This window comes from Rhinoraja longicauda, chromosome 43 (genome assembly GCF_053455715.1).
Source record: "Rhinoraja longicauda isolate Sanriku21f chromosome 43, sRhiLon1.1, whole genome shotgun sequence".
Classification (NCBI taxonomy): domain Eukaryota; kingdom Metazoa; phylum Chordata; class Chondrichthyes; order Rajiformes; family Arhynchobatidae; genus Rhinoraja; species Rhinoraja longicauda.
Window position 1 is genome coordinate 8,890,487 of NC_135995.1, and position 20,000 is coordinate 8,910,486.

Sequence of the window (20,000 nt, forward strand, 5' to 3'; positions counted from 1 at the left end):
ACTCTCCCGGTCCCACAACACCCGCTCCTCATCCCTGCGAGAGAGAGAGAGGGGGGAGAGAAAGGGGTGGGGAGAGAGGGAGAGAGAGGGGAGAGAGAGAGGGGGGGAGAGAGAGAGGCGGGGGAGAGAGAGGGGGGGAGAGAGAGAGGGAGAGAGAGAGGGGGGGGAGAGGGAGGGGGGAGAGAGAGGGGGGGAGAGAGAGAGGGGGAGAGAGAGAGGGGGGGAGAGGGAGGGGGGAGAGAGAGGAGGGAGAGAGAGGGGAGGGAGAGAGAGAGAGAGAGAGTAGTGACTGGGCATCGCGGTCCATCCATCCCATTCACTTGCCGGGGGAGAGGGGAGGGGGACGGGGGGGGAGGGGCAGGGAGACGGGGGGGAGAGATGGGGGAAGGAGAGGTGGCGACCGAGAGGGGAGTGGGGAGGAGGACGGAGAGAGGGGGGAAGGAAAGGAAGGGGGGCGGAGAACGGGACGGAGAGAGGGGACGGGACGGAGATGTGGGGGAGGGTGGGGCGACGAGGGGGGAGGGGCGCGGACAGAGAGGGGAGACGGGGATACTCACGGCAAGGTGTGGGGGTTGCTGCAGAGATACGATGCCCAGACTCCCAGTACGGCTAGGACGAGAAGGATCACGGTGGGGAATGATCACCCAACGACACCTGGACCCTGGAGGAGACAGACCCCACACAGCCGTGAAAAATGGAGCTTCGCTTAGAGACACACGCGCGGAAACAGGGCCCTATCGGCTAGGCTTGTACACTGAAATTTAGAAGGATGAGCGGGAGATCTTATCGAAACGTATAAGATTATTAAGGGGTTGGACACGTTAGAGGCAGGAGGACACGTTAGAGGCAGGAAACGTGTTCCCAATGTTGGGGGAAGTCCAGAACCAGGGGCCACAGTTTACGAATAAAGTGTCGGCCATTTGGAACGGAGACGAGGAAAGCATTTTTCAGTCAGAGAGTTGTGAATCTGTGGAATTCTCTGCCTCAGAAGGCAGTGGAGGCCAATTCTCTGAATGCATTCAAGAGAGAGCTAGATAGAGCTCTTAAGGATAGCGGAGTCAGGGGGTATGGGGAGAAGGCAGGAACGGGGTACTGATTGAGAATGATCAGCATGATCATATTCAATGGCGGTGCTGGCTCGAAGGGCCGAATGGCTTCCTCCTGCACCTATTGTCTCTTGGCCCATTGAGTACACTAGTCTTTCCAATCTTTCCTCATATGTCAGTCCCGCCATCCCAGGGATTAATCTCGGGAACCTACGCTGCACTGCCTCAATTACAAGGATGTCCTTCCTCAAATTAGGAGACCAAAACTGTACACAATACTCCAGATGTGGTCTCACCAGGGCCTTGTACAACTGCAGAAGGACCTCTTTACCCCCTTACTCAAATCCTCTTGTTATGAAGGCCATTAGCTTTCTTCACTGCCTGCTGTACCTGCACGCCAACTTTCAGTGACTGGTGTACAAGGACACCCAGGTCTCGCTGCACCTCCCCCTTCCTTCCCTGACCTAACACCATTGAGAAAATAATCTGCCTCCTTGTTTTTGCCATTCTCAATCAGTACCCCGTTCCTGCCTTCTCCCCATACCCCCTGACTCCGCTATCCTTAAGAGCTCTATCTAGCTCTCTCTTGAATGCATTCAGAGAATTGGCCTCCACTGCCTTCTGAGGCAGAGAATTCCACAGATTCACAACTTTCTGACTGAAAAAGTTTTTCCTCCTCTCAGTTCTAAATGGCCGACCCCTCAGCAGGTCAGGCAGCATCTCGGGAGAGAAGGAACGGTCTCGACCCGAAACGTCACCCATTCCTTCTCTCCCGAGATGCTGCCTGACCTGCTGAGTTACTCCAGCATTTTGTGAATAAATACCTTCGAAGAGTTTTTGTATATAGATTAATTAATTAAGAAAGAGATTAATAAAGATATATAATAAATTTATGTGGAGGTTCCCTGAGACATGAAAATTATTTCCAGGGTTCTGCTGAGAAATGCTGGAATGGAGGGAGAGGGATCATGTTCAGGCAGGGGGGATCAGTTTGCATTGGCATCATGTTCGGTACAAACATTATTCCTGTGCTGTTTTCTGGGGTCTGTTGACCATGGGGGCACCGCCTTGAACTAAGGGGGAGCTCAGATGGAATGTGTCAATAATGGTTTGTGTAAAATTGAATCATTTGTAACTTTTCCGGCGCCCTTTAAGTGGCGATTCTTTGCATACCTTGCGTGTGAACAAGAAAACAATATATATATCACTGCGCCTTGACAGATGTGACAAGGAAGTATTCATTCACGGAGAGTGCCGTGTGCAGGCCGGTGGGACTAGGCCAGAATTACCCACCGGGTCAGCATGGGCCGAAGGGCCAGTCTGGGTACTGTGCAACTCTCCACGCCGCTACTCGCCGACCACGCGCAGCTCAAAGTGCTCCACGTCGTGGTTCCTCAGCTCCCTGCCATAGTAGTTTGTCTCTATCTCGTAGGTCCCCTGGTCACCGAGACCCACGGCCCACAGCTCGATGACACCGTCCAGTCGGAAGTGGACTATGTCCCTGTAGGGCGGGCGGATTCAGGACGGACTCTCCGGGCTATAAGACTTCCAATCCAGGATCGGCAGGACGGGACGGACACGCCACATCGCCACCCTGATCTTCTCGTGGTTGTGGGGCTGGACGGGAAACCTCACTGTCCCACCCACGGGGACAGTGGTGACCGAGCCCACGGTGGCCGACGTTCTTGTACCGCACAGAGCCGCAGTGTGGAGACCTGTAACACAACAAGGTCATAGAATTTTTCGAGGATGTAACCAGTAGAGTGGATAAGGGAGAACCAGTCGACGTGTTATATCTGGACCTCCAGAAGGCCTTCGACAAGGTCCCACATAGGAGATTGGGGTACAAACTTAAAGCACACGGTATTGGGGGTTCAGTGATGAGGTGGATAGAGAAAATTGGTTGGCGGACAGGAAGCAAAGAGTAGGAATAAACGGGTCCTTTTCGGAATGGCAGGCAGTGACTAGTGGGGTACCGCAAGGCTCAGTGCTGCGACCCCAGTTATTTACAATATATATTAATGATTTGGACGAGGGAATTGAATGCAAGTTTGCGGATGACACGAAGCTGGGTGACAGTGTTAGCTGCGAGGGGGATGCTAGGAGGCTGCAGAGTGACTTGGATAGATTAGGCGAGTGGGCAAATGCATGGCAGATGCAAGATAATGTGGATAAATATGAGGTTATCCACTTTGGCGGCAACAACAGGAAAGCAGAGTATTACCTGAATGGTGGCCAATTAGGAAAAGGAGATGCAACGAGACCTGGGTGTCATGGTGCACCAGTCATTGAAAGCAAGCGTGCAGGTGCAGTAGGCAGTGAAGAACGCCAATGGTATGTTGGCATTCATAGCGAGGGGATTTTAGTATAGGAGCAGGGAGGTTCTGCTGCAGTTGTACAGGGCCTTGGTGAGACCGCACCTGGAGAATTGTGTGCAGTTTTGGTCTCCTAATCTGAGGAAAGACGTTCTAGCCTTAGAGGGAGTACAGAGAAGGTTCACCAGATTGATCCCTGGGATGGCAGGACTTTCATATGAAGAAACACTGGATAGACTGGGCTTATACTCGCTGGAATTGAGAAGACTGAAGGGGGATCTTATAGAAACATATAAAATTCTTAAGGGGTTGGAGAGGCTAGATGCGGGAAGATTGTTCCCGATGTTGGGGGAAGTCCAGAACCAGGGGTCACAGCTTAAGGATAAGGGGGAAGTCTTTTAGGACCGAGATGAGAAAACATTTCTTCACACAGAGAGTGGTGAGTCTGTGGAATTCTCTGCCACAGAAGGTAGTTGAGGCCAGTTCATTGGCTATATTTAAGAGGGAGTTAGATGTGGCCTTGTGGCTAAAGGGATCAGGGGGTATGGAGAGAAGGCAGGTACAGGTTACTGAGCTGGATGATCAGCCATGATCATATTGAATGGCGGTGCAAGCTCGAAGGGCCAAATGGCCTACTCCTGCACCTATTTTCTATGTTTCTATGTTTCTATGTCATTGTACCTGCCTGCTTCACCACCCTCAGAAAACATTGCCCCTCACATTCCCATTGAACCTGACCCCCCCCCCCCCTTATCCCAGTAACTGTGTGTTTGTGTTGTCATTTGTGAGCGGGGCACCAAGGCACATTCCTTGAATGTGCACATACTTGGCCAATAAACTTATTCATTCATTCATTCATCAACTTATTCATTCATTCATGAAAAGGTGAGGCTAAAGGTGAAAGGAGTCAGAAAGGGGGTCAGGTGAGGAGAGTAGTGAAATGTGAAGCTGCAGGGAGGGTTATGGATACGAGAGTCAGTCTGAAGAAGGTTCTCGGCTCAAAACATCATCTATTCCTTTTCTCCACAGAAGCTGCCTGACCCGCTGAGTTACTCCAGCACTCTGTGAGACGTCACCTATCCATGTTCTCCACAGATGCTGCCTGACCCGCTGAGTTACTCCAGCACTCTGTGAAACGTCACCTATCAATGTTCTCCACAGATGCTGCCTGACCCGCTGAGTTGCTCCAGCTTATTGCGTCTACACTCTTGTTTAAGACCACCACACCCTGGGGAAAAGGCCTGTGACCATCCACAATAACAACGCCCCTCTTGGTTTTATACACCTCAACAAGAATCCCCCTCATCCCCAGAGTAGGGACCTGTAGGGATCTGTGGAATTCTCTGACGCAGAAGGCAGTGGAGGCCAATTCTCTGAATGCATTCAAGAGAGAGCTAGATAGAGCTCTTAAGGATAGTGGAGTCAGGGGGTATGGGGAGAAGGCAGGTACGGGGTACTGATTGAGAATGATCAGCCATGATCACATTGAATGGTGGTGCGTACAGGCTCGTACATTCTCAATCAGTACCAGGTATAATCGAATTTAAAATGTCTAATCCAATTTATGATGTAGGTACCATCGCGTACTATGAGTTCATACATGTATTTGTTTTGTTAAAATTTAAATAAAAATTTTAATTAAAAAAAAAAAAAATCAGTACCCCTTTCCTGCCTTCTCCCCATAACCCCTGACTCCGCTATCCTTTTTAAATTTTTATTTTATTTAAATTTTAACAAAACAAATACATGTACGAACTCATAGTACGCGATGGTACCTACATTATAAATTCGATTAGACATTTTAAATTCGATTATACCTGTATTGTTCTGTATTATCTCCCCACCCACAACCCCCCTCCCCCCACCCCCCAGTTAGAAAAAAGAGGAAAAAGGAGAGGAAGAAAGATAAAGAAATAAAAAATATAAAAAAAGGAAAGAAAGAAAGAAAGAAGAAAGAAAGAAACCTGGAGACAGGAAGGAAACACTTCCGGCTAATTTCTTATTAAATTCTTTTTAAGGGTATCAAAACAATCCTAAAATTAAATATTTCCAATTCTTAATCCTAGTTTTAAAGTGAATGGGTTCCAAAGTTTCAAAAAGAAATCATATTTATTTCTCAGATTATAAGTAGCTTTTTCTAATGGGATACAACTACACATTTCTGCAAACCATCTTGCAATTCTTATTTCATTGTGATCTTTCCAAGTGACCGCCACACATTTTTTTGCTATTGCTATTGCTATTTTGAGAAATCTTTCCTGATATTTATCTAAAATTAATCTTGGTAATATTCCTTTAGTATCTCCCAGTAAAAACAACCTTGAATCCAATGGTATGGTCTTTTTCATCAATTGTTCCAAAAAGTTTTTTAGGGCTTTCCAAAAAGGAGTTACCTTCGGACATGCCCATGTGGAGTGTAAAAAAGTACCCACATCCTGGTTGCATCTAAAACAAATTCCAGGTAAATTTGGATTTAAATTGTTTAATTTTTTCGGAGTTAAATGTAATTGATGTAAAAAATTATATTGTACAAAACAATATCTCACATTAATAGTATTTTTCATACTTTCTAAACATAATCTTTCCCAACTTGGTTCATCAATGCTAATATTTGTCTTGATTTTTGAATTCCTATCTTTGGACTAGATTTTTGTAACAATTTATACATTGAAGATATAATTTTTTTTAGTTCCCTTGCCCTGAATCAGGGATTCAATTCCTTTAATTTGAAATAAAAACATTGAATTACCTAACTTTTCCCTTAAAAAAGATTGTAATTGATAATAGAAAAAAATACTATTCCCTGGAATTTGATATTTGTTTCTCAATTGAGAAAATGTCAAAAAATTATTTCCTTCATAGCAATCTCCTATATGTTTAATACCCTTCTGTTCCCAGACTTGTAATATTTGATTATTCCAAGCAAACGGCAGTAGTCTATTTTTTACTAATGGAGTTTTAGCTGTTAGAAAAAATCTTTTATCATTAGCTTTAACTGTTTTCAACAATATATTAATTAAATTTGTTAGCAAAGGTGACTCTTGATCCTTAACTAATAGGTTCGCTTCCCATTTATAGATAAATTCTTCTGGGCATAGTTCTTTTATTTTATCCATCTCAATTTTAACCCATGCTGTTTTTCTACCCTCTTGATAAAAGGATGAAATAAAACTCATTTGTGCTGCCAAATAGTAATTTTTAAAATTTGGTAATTGCAATCCACTTAATTCAAATTTCCATGTCAATTTTTCCATAGACACTTTTGGCATTTTACCTTTCCAAACAAAATTTCACACAATTTTATTCAATTCTTGAAAAATTTTATTTGGTAAAGGTATAGGCAGTGTTTGGAATAAATATTGTATCCTCGGAAAAATATTCATCTTAATACAGTTCAGTCTCCCTAGCAATGTAATTGGAAGATTCATTCATTTCTTCAAGTCCTCATCTATTTTTTTAATTAGTGGTTTATAATTTAGTTTATACAGATTATTTAACTTATTATCTACTTTAACCCCTAGATACCATGCCTTCTTTTTGCCATTTAAACTGACTTTCGCTTTTACATTGATCATAATTACCTTCAAAAAGAGGCATTATTTCAGTTTTATCTTTATTAATTTTGTATCCTGATACTTTCCCGTATTCTTCCAGTCTGAAATATAATTTTCTTAAGGATTCCAATGGTCTAGTAAGACAAATTAAAACATCATCTGCAAATAAAGTAATTTTGTGATTTTCCTGATTAACTTTAAATCCTTCAATGTCTAAATCTGATCTTATTAGTTCTGCCAGAGGTTCAATAACCAATACAAATAAAGCTGGTGACAAGGGACATCCCTGTCTACTAGATCTTTCCAAATTAAATGATTGAGAAGATTGGCCATTTGTCACCACTTTGGCTTTAGGTTGTTTATAAAGGGCTTTTACCCAGTTAATGAAACCATTTCCCAATCCATACTTTTCTAATACTTTAAATAAAAAATCCCATTCTAACCTGTCAAACGCCTTTTCAGCATCTAAAGCAACTGCTACACTTCATTCCTTTCTTTTCTGTGCTAAATGTAAAATACTTATAAATCTTGCTACATTATCAGATAATCTTTTTTTGACAAATCCAGTTTGGTCCTCTTTAAACAGCTTAGGTAAAAATTCTGCCAATCTCCTTGCCAAAAGCTTAGCAACTATTTTATAATCTGCATTCAACAATGATATTGGTCTATAAGAAGATGCTTTTAAAGGGTCTTTCCCTTTTTTTGGAATTACGATTATAATTGCCATTGAGAAGGATTCTGGTAATGTAGAAGTTTTTTCCGCTTGATGTATCACTTCCATAAATACTGGTACCAAACAAATCTTAAATTTTTTTATAGAACTCAGGCGGGAAACCATCTTCCCCTGGTGATTTATTACTTGGTAAAGAATGTAATACTTCCTCCACTTCTCTCAAAGTAAAGGAGGCATTTAGTCCCATCTGCTCCTCATTAGAGATTGTTGGTAATTGTATCTTGGATAAAAAATTATTTATCTTAAATTCATCCTTTTCAGATTCAGAATGATACAGATTAGTGTAGAATTGCTTAAATACCTCATTGATTTCTCTAGGTTTATAAGTAATAATGTTTTGATCTGTTCTAATTGAATTTATTGTTCTTAATATTTGTTCTTCTTTCAGTTGCCATGCCAATACCTTGTGCGCTCTTGCTCCTAATTCATAATATCTTTGGTTAGTTCGTAATATTAGTTTTTCTGTTCTGTAAGTATGTAAAGTATTGTATTGAAATTTTTTATTTGCAAGTTGTATTTTTTTTATATCTGAAGAAGCTTTATGTTAGTCTTTTTCTAGTACGGTGATTTCTTTTTCTAATCTTTCAGATTCCTTCCTATAGTTTTTCTTTATCTTAGACGAGTAGCTTATAATTTGGCCTCTCAAATAAGCCTTCATTGCATCCCATACAATAAATTTATCATTAACTGAATTTAAATTTGTTTCCAAAAATAATCCAATTTGTCCTCGAATAAAATCACAAAAGTCTTGCCTTTTCAATAGTAAAGAGTTGAGTCTCCATCTATATACTGACTGTTCTTTATCTGGCATCGTAATTTTCATTAATAATGGTGAATGATCAGATCACAATCTAGCCTTATAATCTATTTGTATTATTCTACCCCTTAATTGAGCTGAAATCAAAAATAGATCTATTCTAGAATATGTATCATGTCTATTGGAATAAAAGGACGGTGGCGGTGACTGAAACACAATCCGGTATGACGAGAGAAATGAAAAGGAGAGTCCGCAAGATCTACCTGGTTGAATAAATTGAGTAATACATTGTGCTATTATTTGCATTGCTTTTCATCAGCTTCGTGAGTTAATACAAGGCTGTTCTTAATAAATAAAACATAGCCTTCTTATTAAGGAATTAATGTAAGTCGGTGATCAATTTCTCAGGACGTAGATGTCGCGGCACGAACAGCATTTATTGCACATCACTAATTGCCCTCTGAGTAGATCGCTCGGCCATTTCCAAGGACATTTGATCGTCAACCGAGTTGGATCTTTAACAAAATAAGAGTGTTGCGCTCATCTTTTTTCAGACAGTTTATTTTTTTCAAGTATTCGAGGCGATTAACTGTATTTAAGGTGCGGAAAAATAATTTACATTGTGTCCCTGGATTGTGCCACTGGATTCCTTGTTCGATAATTAAATCGGTGCCTCGCCACCGCACCCCAACCTCTAGTTGATGCCTCGAGTTCTTATTTCTTGGTCCTCCAAAATATTCCAAATGGAATTTAAACTGGAGGTGGCGGAGTATGGACTTAAGCAAGAAGGGCTTCTTGGAGACGAAGAGCTGACATAAATTTAGTTGCCTAATATGTAATTTAGTAGCCTAATATGCAAACCGCCGGGGATTTTAAAAAATTACAACAATAGAAGTCTCGGATACAATAATTACCTTGCCTCCGATCTGGTTGCCACATCGGCCGGCTTGTATGTGCACGATCTCCCGCATGGGAAATGTGTTAATTTGAGTTTAGGGAAGGAACGAATGTAAGAAAGAGAGAAAGAAAGACGGAAGCCGGACTGTCCCGCTGGTTTGCAGAGTGACCGCGCCGCTCTCAGCAGTTCACCAGTTCCTGTGGGATTGCGGCCCTTCAGTTAATAACCATGTCCAAAACCGGGATTATTCCCGTCACGATCTCACACACCTTTATAAGATCACCCCTCATCCTCCTGCGCTCCAAGGAATAAGGTCCTAGTCTGCCCAATCTCTCCCTACAGTGAGGCCCTCAGACCCTGGCAACGTCCTCATAAGTATCTCTACATCCTTTCCAATGTATCCACATTCTTCAAACAGCAGAGTGAACAAAACTAAACACATTAGTCCACACTGGACATCCTTAATATGAAATGATGCACGGCTTACCCAAATATAGATGCACCTGAAGACTGGAGCGCGAGAGACGAGTGAACTGATGTGGATTAAAATATGTTTTAATAATATTATTTCCATCCTGATCCCGGGCTGTGAACGGAGATGCGGGCGGCGGGTTCCACTGCCCAACAGGTGCAACGCCTCCTCAGTTACACCTCCTTAGCGCTGGTCCCTGTCCCTTTCTGTCCTGCCTTACACAATCCCAGGGCAATCTCTCCGCTTTCGTCTATATTCAGGCCGGTTTAATGTCTAACTGACCCCTCCCTCGAGTGATTAGTTGGAAGTGGCCAGGACACCTTCACACTGAACACTTGCAGACAAATAAGGTCATTGCCCGAGACGGCAGCGCGCGCAGTGGGAAACACTGAACCAGGAAGTGGCGGAGTTACAATGGCTGCGAATGACTCGGTCGAGAGTTGGACCGAGGAGGCAGTTTGTCCCATCTGCCTGGATTTCTTCACCGATCCGGTTACACTGGAGTGCGGGCACAACTTCTGCCGCTCCTGTATCACACAGAGTTGGGACAGGGAGGAGAGAAACGCCTGCCCGGAATGTAGAGAGGAGTTTACAGTCCGCACCCTGAGGGTGAATCGGGCCTTAGTTAGACTGGCTGAGAAAGCTCGAACACTGAGCCTGAATCGGAAAATAATTCCAGAGAAGAAAAGTAAACTTCACTGCGAGAAACATCAGGAAGAACTGAATCTGTTTTGTGAGACTGATAAGAAGCTGATCTGCCTGGTTTGTGCAGCTGGGCGGGAACACAAGTATCACAGCTTCATGCCGGTAGATGAAGCTGTTGAAATCTACAAGGTAAAAGCAAATCGTTTTTGATGACATCATTGTGTAATCTATTCTTTATTGTCTGACATGTTTATTCTCTGATCTGAAACCCAACCCCAGGATCAGGTGGAATCATCTTTCGAATCTCTCACAAAAAAGAAATCAGACATCGAGTCCATGGAGTGGCGACAGGAAATGAACATTTCTGGAGTTCAGGTGAGGCTTTGTCTTATTGATTTAAGGTTTTTGTGTAGATTTAATCCCTCTGTTGTGTGTAATAAGTGGGCACCTGTGTAGAGCTCAGTGGTCGAGGGCCCGAGCTATTGGGAGAGGTTGGACAGGCAAGGACTTTACCAAATGGAGCGCAGAAGTCTGAATGATGATCTATTGCACGTGTATAATATCATGAAACGAAATGTTCGGGTGAATACTCAGTCCGTTACCCTGAGTAGGGCGTCGAGAGTGCGAGGGCATGGGTTTAAGGTGTGAGGGAACAGATTTAATACGAACATTAAGGGCAACTTTGGTAGTGGGTATACGGAATGAGCTGCCAGAGAAGGTAGTTGAGTCAGGTACCATAACAACAGTTTAAACGTCATTGAACAAATTCCTGGAGGAAAAAGTTTTAGAACTATCTGGGGCAAATGCGGACAGGTGGAAATAGCGCAGGTGGGACGTCTTGGTCGGTATCTAACACCCCTTGCTGTATGAATCTGTGAAGTCTGTCATTAAAAGTGGTGCTGCTGTCTGCTAGTCCTGGTGACGTGGTTCTGTCCAATGAGGGTTAATGGACACATGAAATGGAACAGGTTGCAGGGAATTGTACTGGGGAAATGGGAATGATGTGCTTGTACATTACTTTCACCAACTATTTCAGTCATATTAAGCCGAGCTCTTGAATTGCCAAGGTAATGAAAGCAATGGATTAAATAGATGTAAAACGGGATTAAAAGTACCATTAGCAAATTTGCAGATGATACTAAACTGGGGGATAGTGTGAATTGTGAGGAAGATGCAATAAGGCTGCAGGGTGACATGGACAGGTTGTGTGAGTGGGCGGATACATGGCAGATGCAGTTTAATGTAGATAAGTGTGAGGTTATTCACTTTGGAAGTAAGAATAGAAAGGCAGATTATTATCTGAATGGTGTCAAGTTAGGAAGAGGGGATGTTCAACGAGATCTGGGTGTCCTAGTGCATCAGTCACTGAAAGGAAGCATGCAGGTACAGCAGGCAGTGAAGAAAGCCAATGGAATGTTGGCCTTCATAACAAGAGGAGTTGAGTATAGGAGCAAAGAGGTCCTTCTACAGTTGTACCGGGCCCTGGTGAGACCGCACCTGGAGTACTGTGTGCAGTTTTGGTCTCCAAATTTGAGGAAGGATATTCTTGCTATTGAGGGCGTGCAGCGTAGGTTCACTAGGTTAATTCCCGGAATGGCGGGACTGTCGTATGTTGAAAGGCTGGAGCAATTAGGCTTGTATACACTGGAATTTAGAAGGATGAGGGGGGATCTTATTGAAACATATAAGATAATTAGGGGATTGGACACATTAGAGGCAGGAAACATGTTCCCAATGTTGGGGGAGTCCAGAACAAGGGGCCACAGTTTAAGAATAAGGGGTAGGCCATTTCGAACGGAGATGAGGAAGAACTTTTTCAGTCAGAGAGTGGTGAAGGTGTGGATTTCTCTGCCTCAGAAGGCAGTGGAGGCCAGTTCATTGGATGCTTTCAAGAGAGAGCTGGATAGAGCTCTTAAGGATAGCGGAGTGAGGGGGTATGGGGAGAAGGCGGGAACGGGGTACTGATTGAGAATGATCAGCCATGATGGCATTGAATGGCGGTGCTGGCTCGAAGGGCTGAATGGCCTACTCCTGCACCTATTGTCTATTGTCTATTGTAAATGGAATTAGTGTAGATACGTACGGAGCCCAGCATGGACATGTTGGTCTGCACTGCAGGACTCGACACTGACTAGCCAAATGTCACATTCCATGTCATGAGGGAACACAATATATTGATTTTGAACTTTCATCTGACAGGAAGAGTCACACAACCTTCAGTCACAGATCACATCCCAGTTTGCTGAACTGCACCAGATTCTCACTGAGAAAGAGCAGTGCTTACTGGGAGAGATTCAGGAGGAAGAGAAGAAGATTGTAAAAACAATGGAGAAAAATCTTCAAGAGATTCAAGAGAATTTAAAGTCCATTCAGGAGGAGCTCTCAAAGTTACAGGAACAGATAGATCACAAGGACGGCGTGATATTTCTGAAGGTGAGGGGTTACACTACAGTTTGGCGAAGTGAAAGTGTACATTCTGAAAAATGGTGGGTTCAACTTCTGAAATAAACGCCGCATTTACCAGTAGTTCAGAACTGGGTCAATGTTCCGTCTGTTCCAACTACTCACCACATCCGACAACAATGCCCCAAATTCCAGGAATCCTCATGTATTCATCCCACTTCAACTTAAATTTATCTGCAATATTGTCCTCAGGCCATCCTGTGAATTCCACGTTCTCTTTACTGCATTTGGGATTTTTGTAGCAATTTGGCGAAATACCCGCTGATGGGATCATGACGATCCATCTCAGTTTATTGACATTTGTGTTTTATTTATTTCAGGAGGTAGCTGGTCGCAAGACGAGGTAGGACATGCTTTTGACTGAAACAATGTACGTTTAAAAAACCCAGCTCAAATGCTCAGTTTATAACCAGCTATTAAATATTTGCAGGTTTAGTGATGAAGCCAAACCAATGTTGGTGGTAGATGACGCGTTGCCGATTGAAACGTTTGATCGCACCTTTTTCTACAACATGGCATTGAGAGAAACATCTAATATCATCAAGCGAGGTAAAACTGATACCTCTTAACACCTCTTTGTCTGAAGAAAACTGCGTTCTCCAGAATTGATATCCACGCATGAAAATGTTTTGATGATCCAGCCGAGATCATGTTGCAAACTTTGACAGACATCCTCGCAACCCATAACATTTCCCAGTCTCCACAAACGTACTATACACACCTCCTGCATTCACATCCAAGCCATGAAAATATAAAATAAACAGCAAAGGTTGCAGCATCGATCTGTGATACACACCACCAGTAACAGACCTCCAGGCAGAAAAATCATCCTTCTACCGCTACCTTCCACCTCCAACCACCAAGCCAATTATGGGTCCATTTTACCAACTCGTCTTGGGTCCCACCTGCCTTCGCTTTCTGGACCAGCCTTGCACGCGGAACATTGTCAAGTCCCTCAGTGAAGTTCATATATTGGTTCACAATGAGATCAGTGTGTTAGTTGTACCCACCCATCAAATCCACCCGTGAATCCGCTCTCTTTCAACGACTCCACAACCACAAGTCTCCACCCATTCTGTCCAACACCCGATCATTCAACCTCTGCTTCCTTCCATGGTCCAAGCCACCCTCCCTCTCTCTCTCACCCTCCACTCAAAGAAACAGGGGCAGGTCATCTGGCCCCACGTGTCTGCCCCCTTTCACTGTGATCATGACGACCCCACCACGCACTTCTACCTCCTCTTTAACAACCTCAAATTACCGCTAACCTCAATATCCTCTTGTTCCGATCTGCCTCCATATGTGTGTAGCCTCCCCCCTTCGTTTCTCCTTCACCACCGCAATCTCGCAATCCTCCTCACTCTCCGCACCCGTCCTCCCTCCCCCACCTCACGAAATTCCCCTCGCCATCCCCGGATTAAAAACTCCGGGGGAGATGTCTGTTGTCCCCCCCCCCGATGTGGTTGTGGGTGAAGCCCCGGGCGGGGGGGGGTTTCAGTTGTCCGCCCGCCTGTGCCTGAAGCCGAACGGCCTCTCCCCCGGTCCCGGGGCCGCGCTGCCCGAGTCTCCCCCCGACCCCCCCCCCCCCCCCGGGGACTCTCTGATTCTCTGCTTCTCCCCCCAGTCTCCGTCACCCTGGATGTGAAAACAGCGGGTCCGGAGCTCGAGGTGTCTGAGGATCGGAAGAGGGTGAGGTGGACCTGGATCAAGAATAGTCTCCCTGACACCTGGATGAGGTTTACAGACAGTCCGTGTGTGCTGGGATCGGAGGGGTTCACATCGGGGAGACATTACTGGGAGGTGGAGGTGGCGGGGAGTGAGGAATGGAGTCTGGGAGTCGCCGCAGAGTCTGTGGAGAGGAAGGGAGGGGTCCCACAGACCCCGGAGACTGGAGTCTGGAGCATCTGGCGGGAGGATGACAGGTTTGAAGCACTCACCTCCCCTCCGACCCGTCTCCCCGCCCGTCCCATCCCCGGGAGGGTGGGAGTTTATCTCAGTTACGAGTCCGGGACAGTTTCATTTTACGACGCGGCCACCAAGTCCCATCTCCACACCTTCACTGGGAATAAATTCACGGAGAAACTTTATCCTTTCTTCGCGACTTATTGGGATGAAGAAGAGTGGCTGAGAATCTGCTCCGGTTCCGCTCCGGGTGTGTAAAAGGGTCGGGTTCCGGGACCGGCGTCAGGAGCGGGGCTCAGGGGCTGTGGGGCAGAAACCCGATGAACAACAGGTCGGCGCTGAACGGCTCCCATTTAATCCCCAAACTGCAACACGACCTCCCAACTTCCTTCCTCAATACTCTGACTGATGAAGGCCAATGTGCCAAAAGCATTTTTGACCGCCTTATCCACCTGCGACTCGACCTTCAAGGAACCATGCCCCTGAACCCCTAGATCCCTCTGCTCTACGACACTCCCCAGAGGACTACCGTTCACTGTGTGTGTCCTGCCCTTGTTCCACGTCACAAAATGCAACACCTCATTACAACATCGCGGGCTCCAGTCTGCGACCCGCCGGCGCGCACATCACCCGCCGTGGCTCCGCTCACGTTTGTAACTCTTCACCTTTAACTTGACGTTTAATAAAGTCTTTAAAAAAATAACCCATGTTTGAGTTCTCTCCGCGTCCCCGCGTCACGGTACAGAGATCTCTTCAAACAGCAGACGCGAGGATCCGTGGATACTGGGTTTACAAAAGGAAAAAGACACACAGAGTGCTGGAGTAACTCATCGGGTCGGGCAGCATCTGTGGAAAGAGGAAATGGGTGACTTTTCGGGTCGAGACCCTTCTGAAGATGGGTCTGAAGGGTTCAGTCTGAAGGTCTCGACTGAAACGTCACCCATTCCCTCTCCCCTAGATGCTGCCTGACCCGCTGAGTTACTCCAGCATTTTGTGATACCTTCGATTTCTACCAGCATGTGCAGTTATTTTCCTACACTACGAATGTGTTACACAGACAACAGGTGCAGGAGGAGGCCTTTCGGCCCTTCCAGCCTGTACGCACCGCCATTCATTGTGATCACGGCTGATCGTCCACAATCAGTAACCTGTGCCTGCCTTCTCCCCATATCCCTTGATTCCACTAGCCCCTCGAGCTCTATCTAACTCTTTCTTAAACCCATCCGGCGAATCGGCCTCCGCTGCCCTCTGTGGCAGAGAATCCCACACATTCACAACTGCAAACGTTCCTCCTCACCTCAGTTTTAAACGCCCTCCCCTTTATTCTTAGACTGTGTGGCCCCTGGTTTTGGACTCGCCCAACATTGGGAACATGTTTCCTGCACCTAGCTTGTCCAGTACTTTTTATAATTTTCCACGTCTCTATAAGATCCCTCTCTCGTCCTTCTAAACTCCAGTGAAACACAAGCCTAGCCTTTCCAAGTTTTCCTCGTACGACAGTCCCGCCATCCCGGGGATTAACCTGGTGAACCTACTCTGCACTGCCTCAATAGCAAGGAGGTGTGAGAGGGGAATAGATCGGGTAGATTGGATGTTGCCAACATGCCCCATCTACACTAGTCCCACCTGCCCACACCGACCAACATGCCCCATCTACACTAGTCCCACCTGCTCACACCGACCAACATGCCCCATCTACACTGGTCCCACCTGCCCACACCGACCAACATGACCCATCTACACTGGTCCCACCTGCCCACACCGCCCATCATGCCCCATCTACAATAGTCACACCTGCCCACACCGACCAACATGCCCCATCTACACTGGTCCCACCTGCCCACACCGACCAACATGACCCATCTACACTGGTCCCACCTGCCCACACCGCCCATCATGCCCCATCTACACTAGTCACACCTGCCCACACCGACCAACATGCCCCATCTACACTGGTCCCACCTGCCCACACCGACCAACATGACCCATCTACACTGGTCCCACCTGCCCACACCGCCCATCATGCCCCATCTACACTAGTCACACCTGCCCACACCGACCAACATGCCCCATCTACACTAGTCACACCTGCCCACACCAACCATCATGCCCCATCTACACTAGTCCCACTTGCCCGCGTTTGGCCCATATACCTCCAAACCTGTCCTACCCATGTACCTGTCCAAGTGTTGTGATAGTCCCAGCCTCAACTACCTCCTCCGGCAGCTCGTTCCATACACCCACCACCCTCTGTGTGGAAAGGTAGCCCCTCAGGTTCCTATTCAATCTTTCCCCCTTCACCTTGAACCCATGTCCTCTGGACCTCGATTCCCGTACCCTGGGCAAGAGACTCTGTGCGTCTACCCGATCTATTCCCCTCGCGATTTTGTACACCTCTATAAGGCCCACCACCCTCTGTGTGGAAATAGTTAGAGAGTTTCAGCAACTGGGAGAGGGTGCAGTTCCACTGAAAGTGGCGTCACAGGTAGACAGGGAGTGTTGTAGAGCAGAGAGGGATCTAGGAGCGCAGGTACACAGTTCCCAGGTAGACAGGGAGTGTTGTACAGCAGAGAGGGGTCTAGGAGCGCAGGTACACAGTTTCCAGGTAGACAGGGAGTGTTGCAGAGCATAGAGGGATCTTACTCCAAATGATTTGATCTCCCATTGAAGGAATGCTTCCACACGATTCATCGTGAGGAAGTTCTCGTGATCTTCAATGACGGCAATCGATCTCTCGTTGTCCACCATCTACTCACGGGAACGTCACCAAAAATCCCAGAGATCACGAGCTTTGAGGGACAAGGCAGAGACAGAGAGGGATACAGGGAGAAAGAGAGACAGTGAGAGACAGAGAGAGAGACAGAGAGAGTGAGAGAGGGACAGAGAGAGAGAGAGAGAGAGAGAAAGTAGAGAGAGAGACAGAGGGGCAGAGAAAAAGAGAGACCGAGAGAGATACAGAGAGAAAGAGAGAGAGAGAGATAGAGACAGTGAGAGAGAGAGAAAGAGACAGAAAGAGAGACAGAAAGAGAGACAGAGAGTAAGAGAGGGACAGAGAGACAGAGACAGAGTGAGAGAGAGGGAGAGACAGAGGGAGAGACAGAAAGAGACATAAAAGGGGGGAGGGAGAGAGAGAGACAGAGAGACAGAGAATGACAGAGGGACAGAGAGAGAGAGAGAGAGAGAGAGAGAGACAGAGAGAGAGAGAGAATCGTTTAGTTTACAAATTCACAAGTTATTGGAGCAGAATGAGGCCACTCGGCCCATCGTGTGCACTCTGCCATTCACTGATGGCTGACCCATCTCTCCCTCCTAACCCCATTCTCCCCCCTTCTCCCCGTAACCCCTGACACCTGCACTGATCAACAATCTATCCATCTCTGCCTGAAATATCTCCACTGACTTGTGGCCTCCACGGCCATCAGTGGCAAAGAATCCCACAGATTCACTACCCTCTGGCTAAAGAAATTCCCCCTCATCTCCTTCCCAAAGGAACGTCCTTTAATCCTGAGGCCGTGCCCGCTGGTCCGAGACTCTCCCACTAGTGGAAACATCCTCTCCACGTCCACTCTATCCAGGCCGCTCACTAGTCCGTGAAGTTTCAATGAAGTCCCCCCCTCTCCCATTCTTCTAAACTCCAGCGAGTTCAGGCCCAGTGCCGACAAACGCTTGTCGTAGAAGGTTAACCCACTCGTTCCTGGGATGGTTCTTGTAAACCTCCTCTGGACCCTCTCCAGAGCCAGCACATCCTTCCTCAGATATGGGGCCCAGAACTGCCCACAATACTCCAAATGTGGCCTGACCAGCGCCTTGTAGAGCACCAGCATCACATCCCTGTGGTTTGTACGCAAGCCCTCTTGAAATAAATGCTAGCATTGAGTTTGCTTTGAGACAGAGGGGGGTGGGAGAGTTGAGTTTATGATCCCGTGTACCGAGGTACAGTGAAAAGCTTTGTCGCTGCGTGCTATCCAGTCAGTGGAAAGACTGCACACGATTACAATCGAGCTGTCCACAGTGTACAAATACAGGATAAAGGGGAATAACATTTAGTGCAAGGTCAAGACCGATTAAAGATAGTGCGAGGGTCTCCAATGAGGTAGACGGGAGTTCAGGACCGCTCTCTAGTTTGGGAGAGGACGGTTCAGTTGCCTGATAACAGCCGGGAAGAAACTGCCCCTGAATCTGGAGGTGGGCGTCTCCACACTTCTAGTTTAGTTGTGTTGGGGTGGGTTGAGTTGGGTTGGTTGGGTGGGATTGGGTTGGGTGGGGTTGGGGTGGGATTGGGTTGGGTTGAGTGGGGTTGGGTGGGGTTGGGTTGAGTTAGGTTGGGTGGGGTTGGGTTGGGTTGGTTTGGGTTGGGTTGAGTGGGGTTGGGTGGGGTTGGATTGAGTTGGGTTGGGTTAGGTTGGGTTGGTTTGGGTTGGGTTGTGTTGAGTGGGGTTGGGTGGGGTTGGGTTAGGTTGGGTTGGTTTGGGTTGGGTTGGGTTGAGTGGGGTTGGGTGGGGTTGGGTTGAGTTGGGTTGGGTGGGATTGGGTTAGGTTGGGTGGGGTTGGGTTGGGTTGGGTTGAGTGGGGTTGGGGTGGGGTTGAGTTGGGTTGGGTGGGGTTAGGTTGAGTTGGGTGGGGTTGGGTCGGGTTGGGTTGAGTTGGGTGGGGTTGGGTTGGGTTGGGTCGGGTGGGGTTGGGTTGAGTTAGATTGAGGTGTGCGTCTCCACACTTCTGTACCTCTTGCCCCGATGGGAGAGGGGAGGAGAGGGGGTGACCGGGGTGAGACTGGTCCATGATTATGGTGCTGGCCTTCCCGAGGCAGCGTGAAGTGTAGACAGGGGCGATGGAAGGGAGGTTGGTTTGTTTGTGCGTGCGTGACGGTCTGGGCTGCTGGCCTCGCCGAGGCAGCATGAGGGGGCGATGGAAGGGAGGTTGGTTTGTTTGTGCGTGCGTGACGGTCTGGGCTGCTGGCCTCGCCGAGGCAGCGTGAGGGGGCGATGGAAGGGACGTTGGTTTGTTTGTTTGTTTGTGACGGTCTGGGCTTGCTGGGTACAATGGGGCGTTGGACGGCTGGATTGCCATCACGTACGGTCTTTCTGCTGCTGCCCAGCACGCAACAACAAAGCTTTTCACTGTGCCTCAGTTACACGGGACATTAAACTCAATGATGGGGGCAGTGGGAGGGGGGGGGGGAGGGGTGAGGGAGCCTCCCTCCCCCCCACCTCCTGTT

The 20,000-nt window shown here is 46.9% G+C and overlaps 3 protein-coding genes across 3 annotated transcripts in view; 2 read left to right on the top strand and 1 right to left on the bottom strand.

Annotated features, from left to right (window-relative positions):
• The window catches only part of LOC144612226 (zinc-binding protein A33-like), a 45,567-nt gene extending 36,191 nt beyond the window's left edge, over positions 1-9,376 (bottom strand). The window contains exons 1-3 of the mRNA XM_078431784.1: positions 9,325-9,376; positions 2,629-2,761; positions 2,406-2,547 (exon numbers count right to left, since the gene is read on the bottom strand). Coding sequence (XP_078287910.1) covers positions 2,406-2,547; positions 2,629-2,761; positions 9,325-9,376 — 327 coding nt within the window. The remainder of the gene's footprint in view (positions 1-2,405; positions 2,548-2,628; positions 2,762-9,324) is intronic.
• An 813-nt stretch (positions 9,377-10,189) lies between these two features.
• On the top strand, positions 10,190-13,230 carry LOC144612227 (zinc-binding protein A33-like). The gene is made up of 5 exons (XM_078431786.1): positions 10,190-10,231; positions 10,316-10,609; positions 10,700-10,795; positions 12,620-12,853; positions 13,204-13,230. Exons 1-5 carry the CDS (start codon positions 10,190-10,192, stop codon positions 13,228-13,230), a joined length of 693 nt encoding a protein of 230 aa, XP_078287912.1.
• Positions 13,231-13,328: 98 nt separating this feature from the next.
• Positions 13,329-15,425, top strand: LOC144612245 (E3 ubiquitin-protein ligase TRIM39-like). Its single transcript, XM_078431804.1, has 2 exons — positions 13,329-13,432; positions 14,508-15,425. Exons 1-2 carry the CDS (start codon positions 13,336-13,338, stop codon positions 15,041-15,043), a joined length of 633 nt encoding a protein of 210 aa, XP_078287930.1. The 5' UTR covers positions 13,329-13,335; the 3' UTR covers positions 15,044-15,425.
• The last annotated feature ends 4,575 nt before the right edge of the window (positions 15,426-20,000 follow it).

Coding starts and splice junctions, on each gene's coding strand:
- LOC144612227 (XM_078431786.1), top strand. CDS start 10,190: ATGGCTGCGAATGACTCGGTCGAGAGTTGGACCGAGGAGGCA. Junction 10,610..10,699: donor AAGCTGTTGAAATCTACAAG/GTAAAAGCAAAT, acceptor ACCCAACCCCAG/GATCAGGTGGAATCATCTTT. Junction 12,854..13,203: donor ACGGCGTGATATTTCTGAAG/GTGAGGGGTTAC, acceptor TATTTATTTCAG/GAGGTAGCTGGTCGCAAGAC.
- LOC144612245 (XM_078431804.1), top strand. CDS start 13,336: ATGTTGGTGGTAGATGACGCGTTGCCGATTGAAACGTTTGATCGCACC. Junction 13,433..14,507: donor ATCTAATATCATCAAGCGAG/GTAAAACTGATA, acceptor TTCTCCCCCCAG/TCTCCGTCACCCTGGATGTG.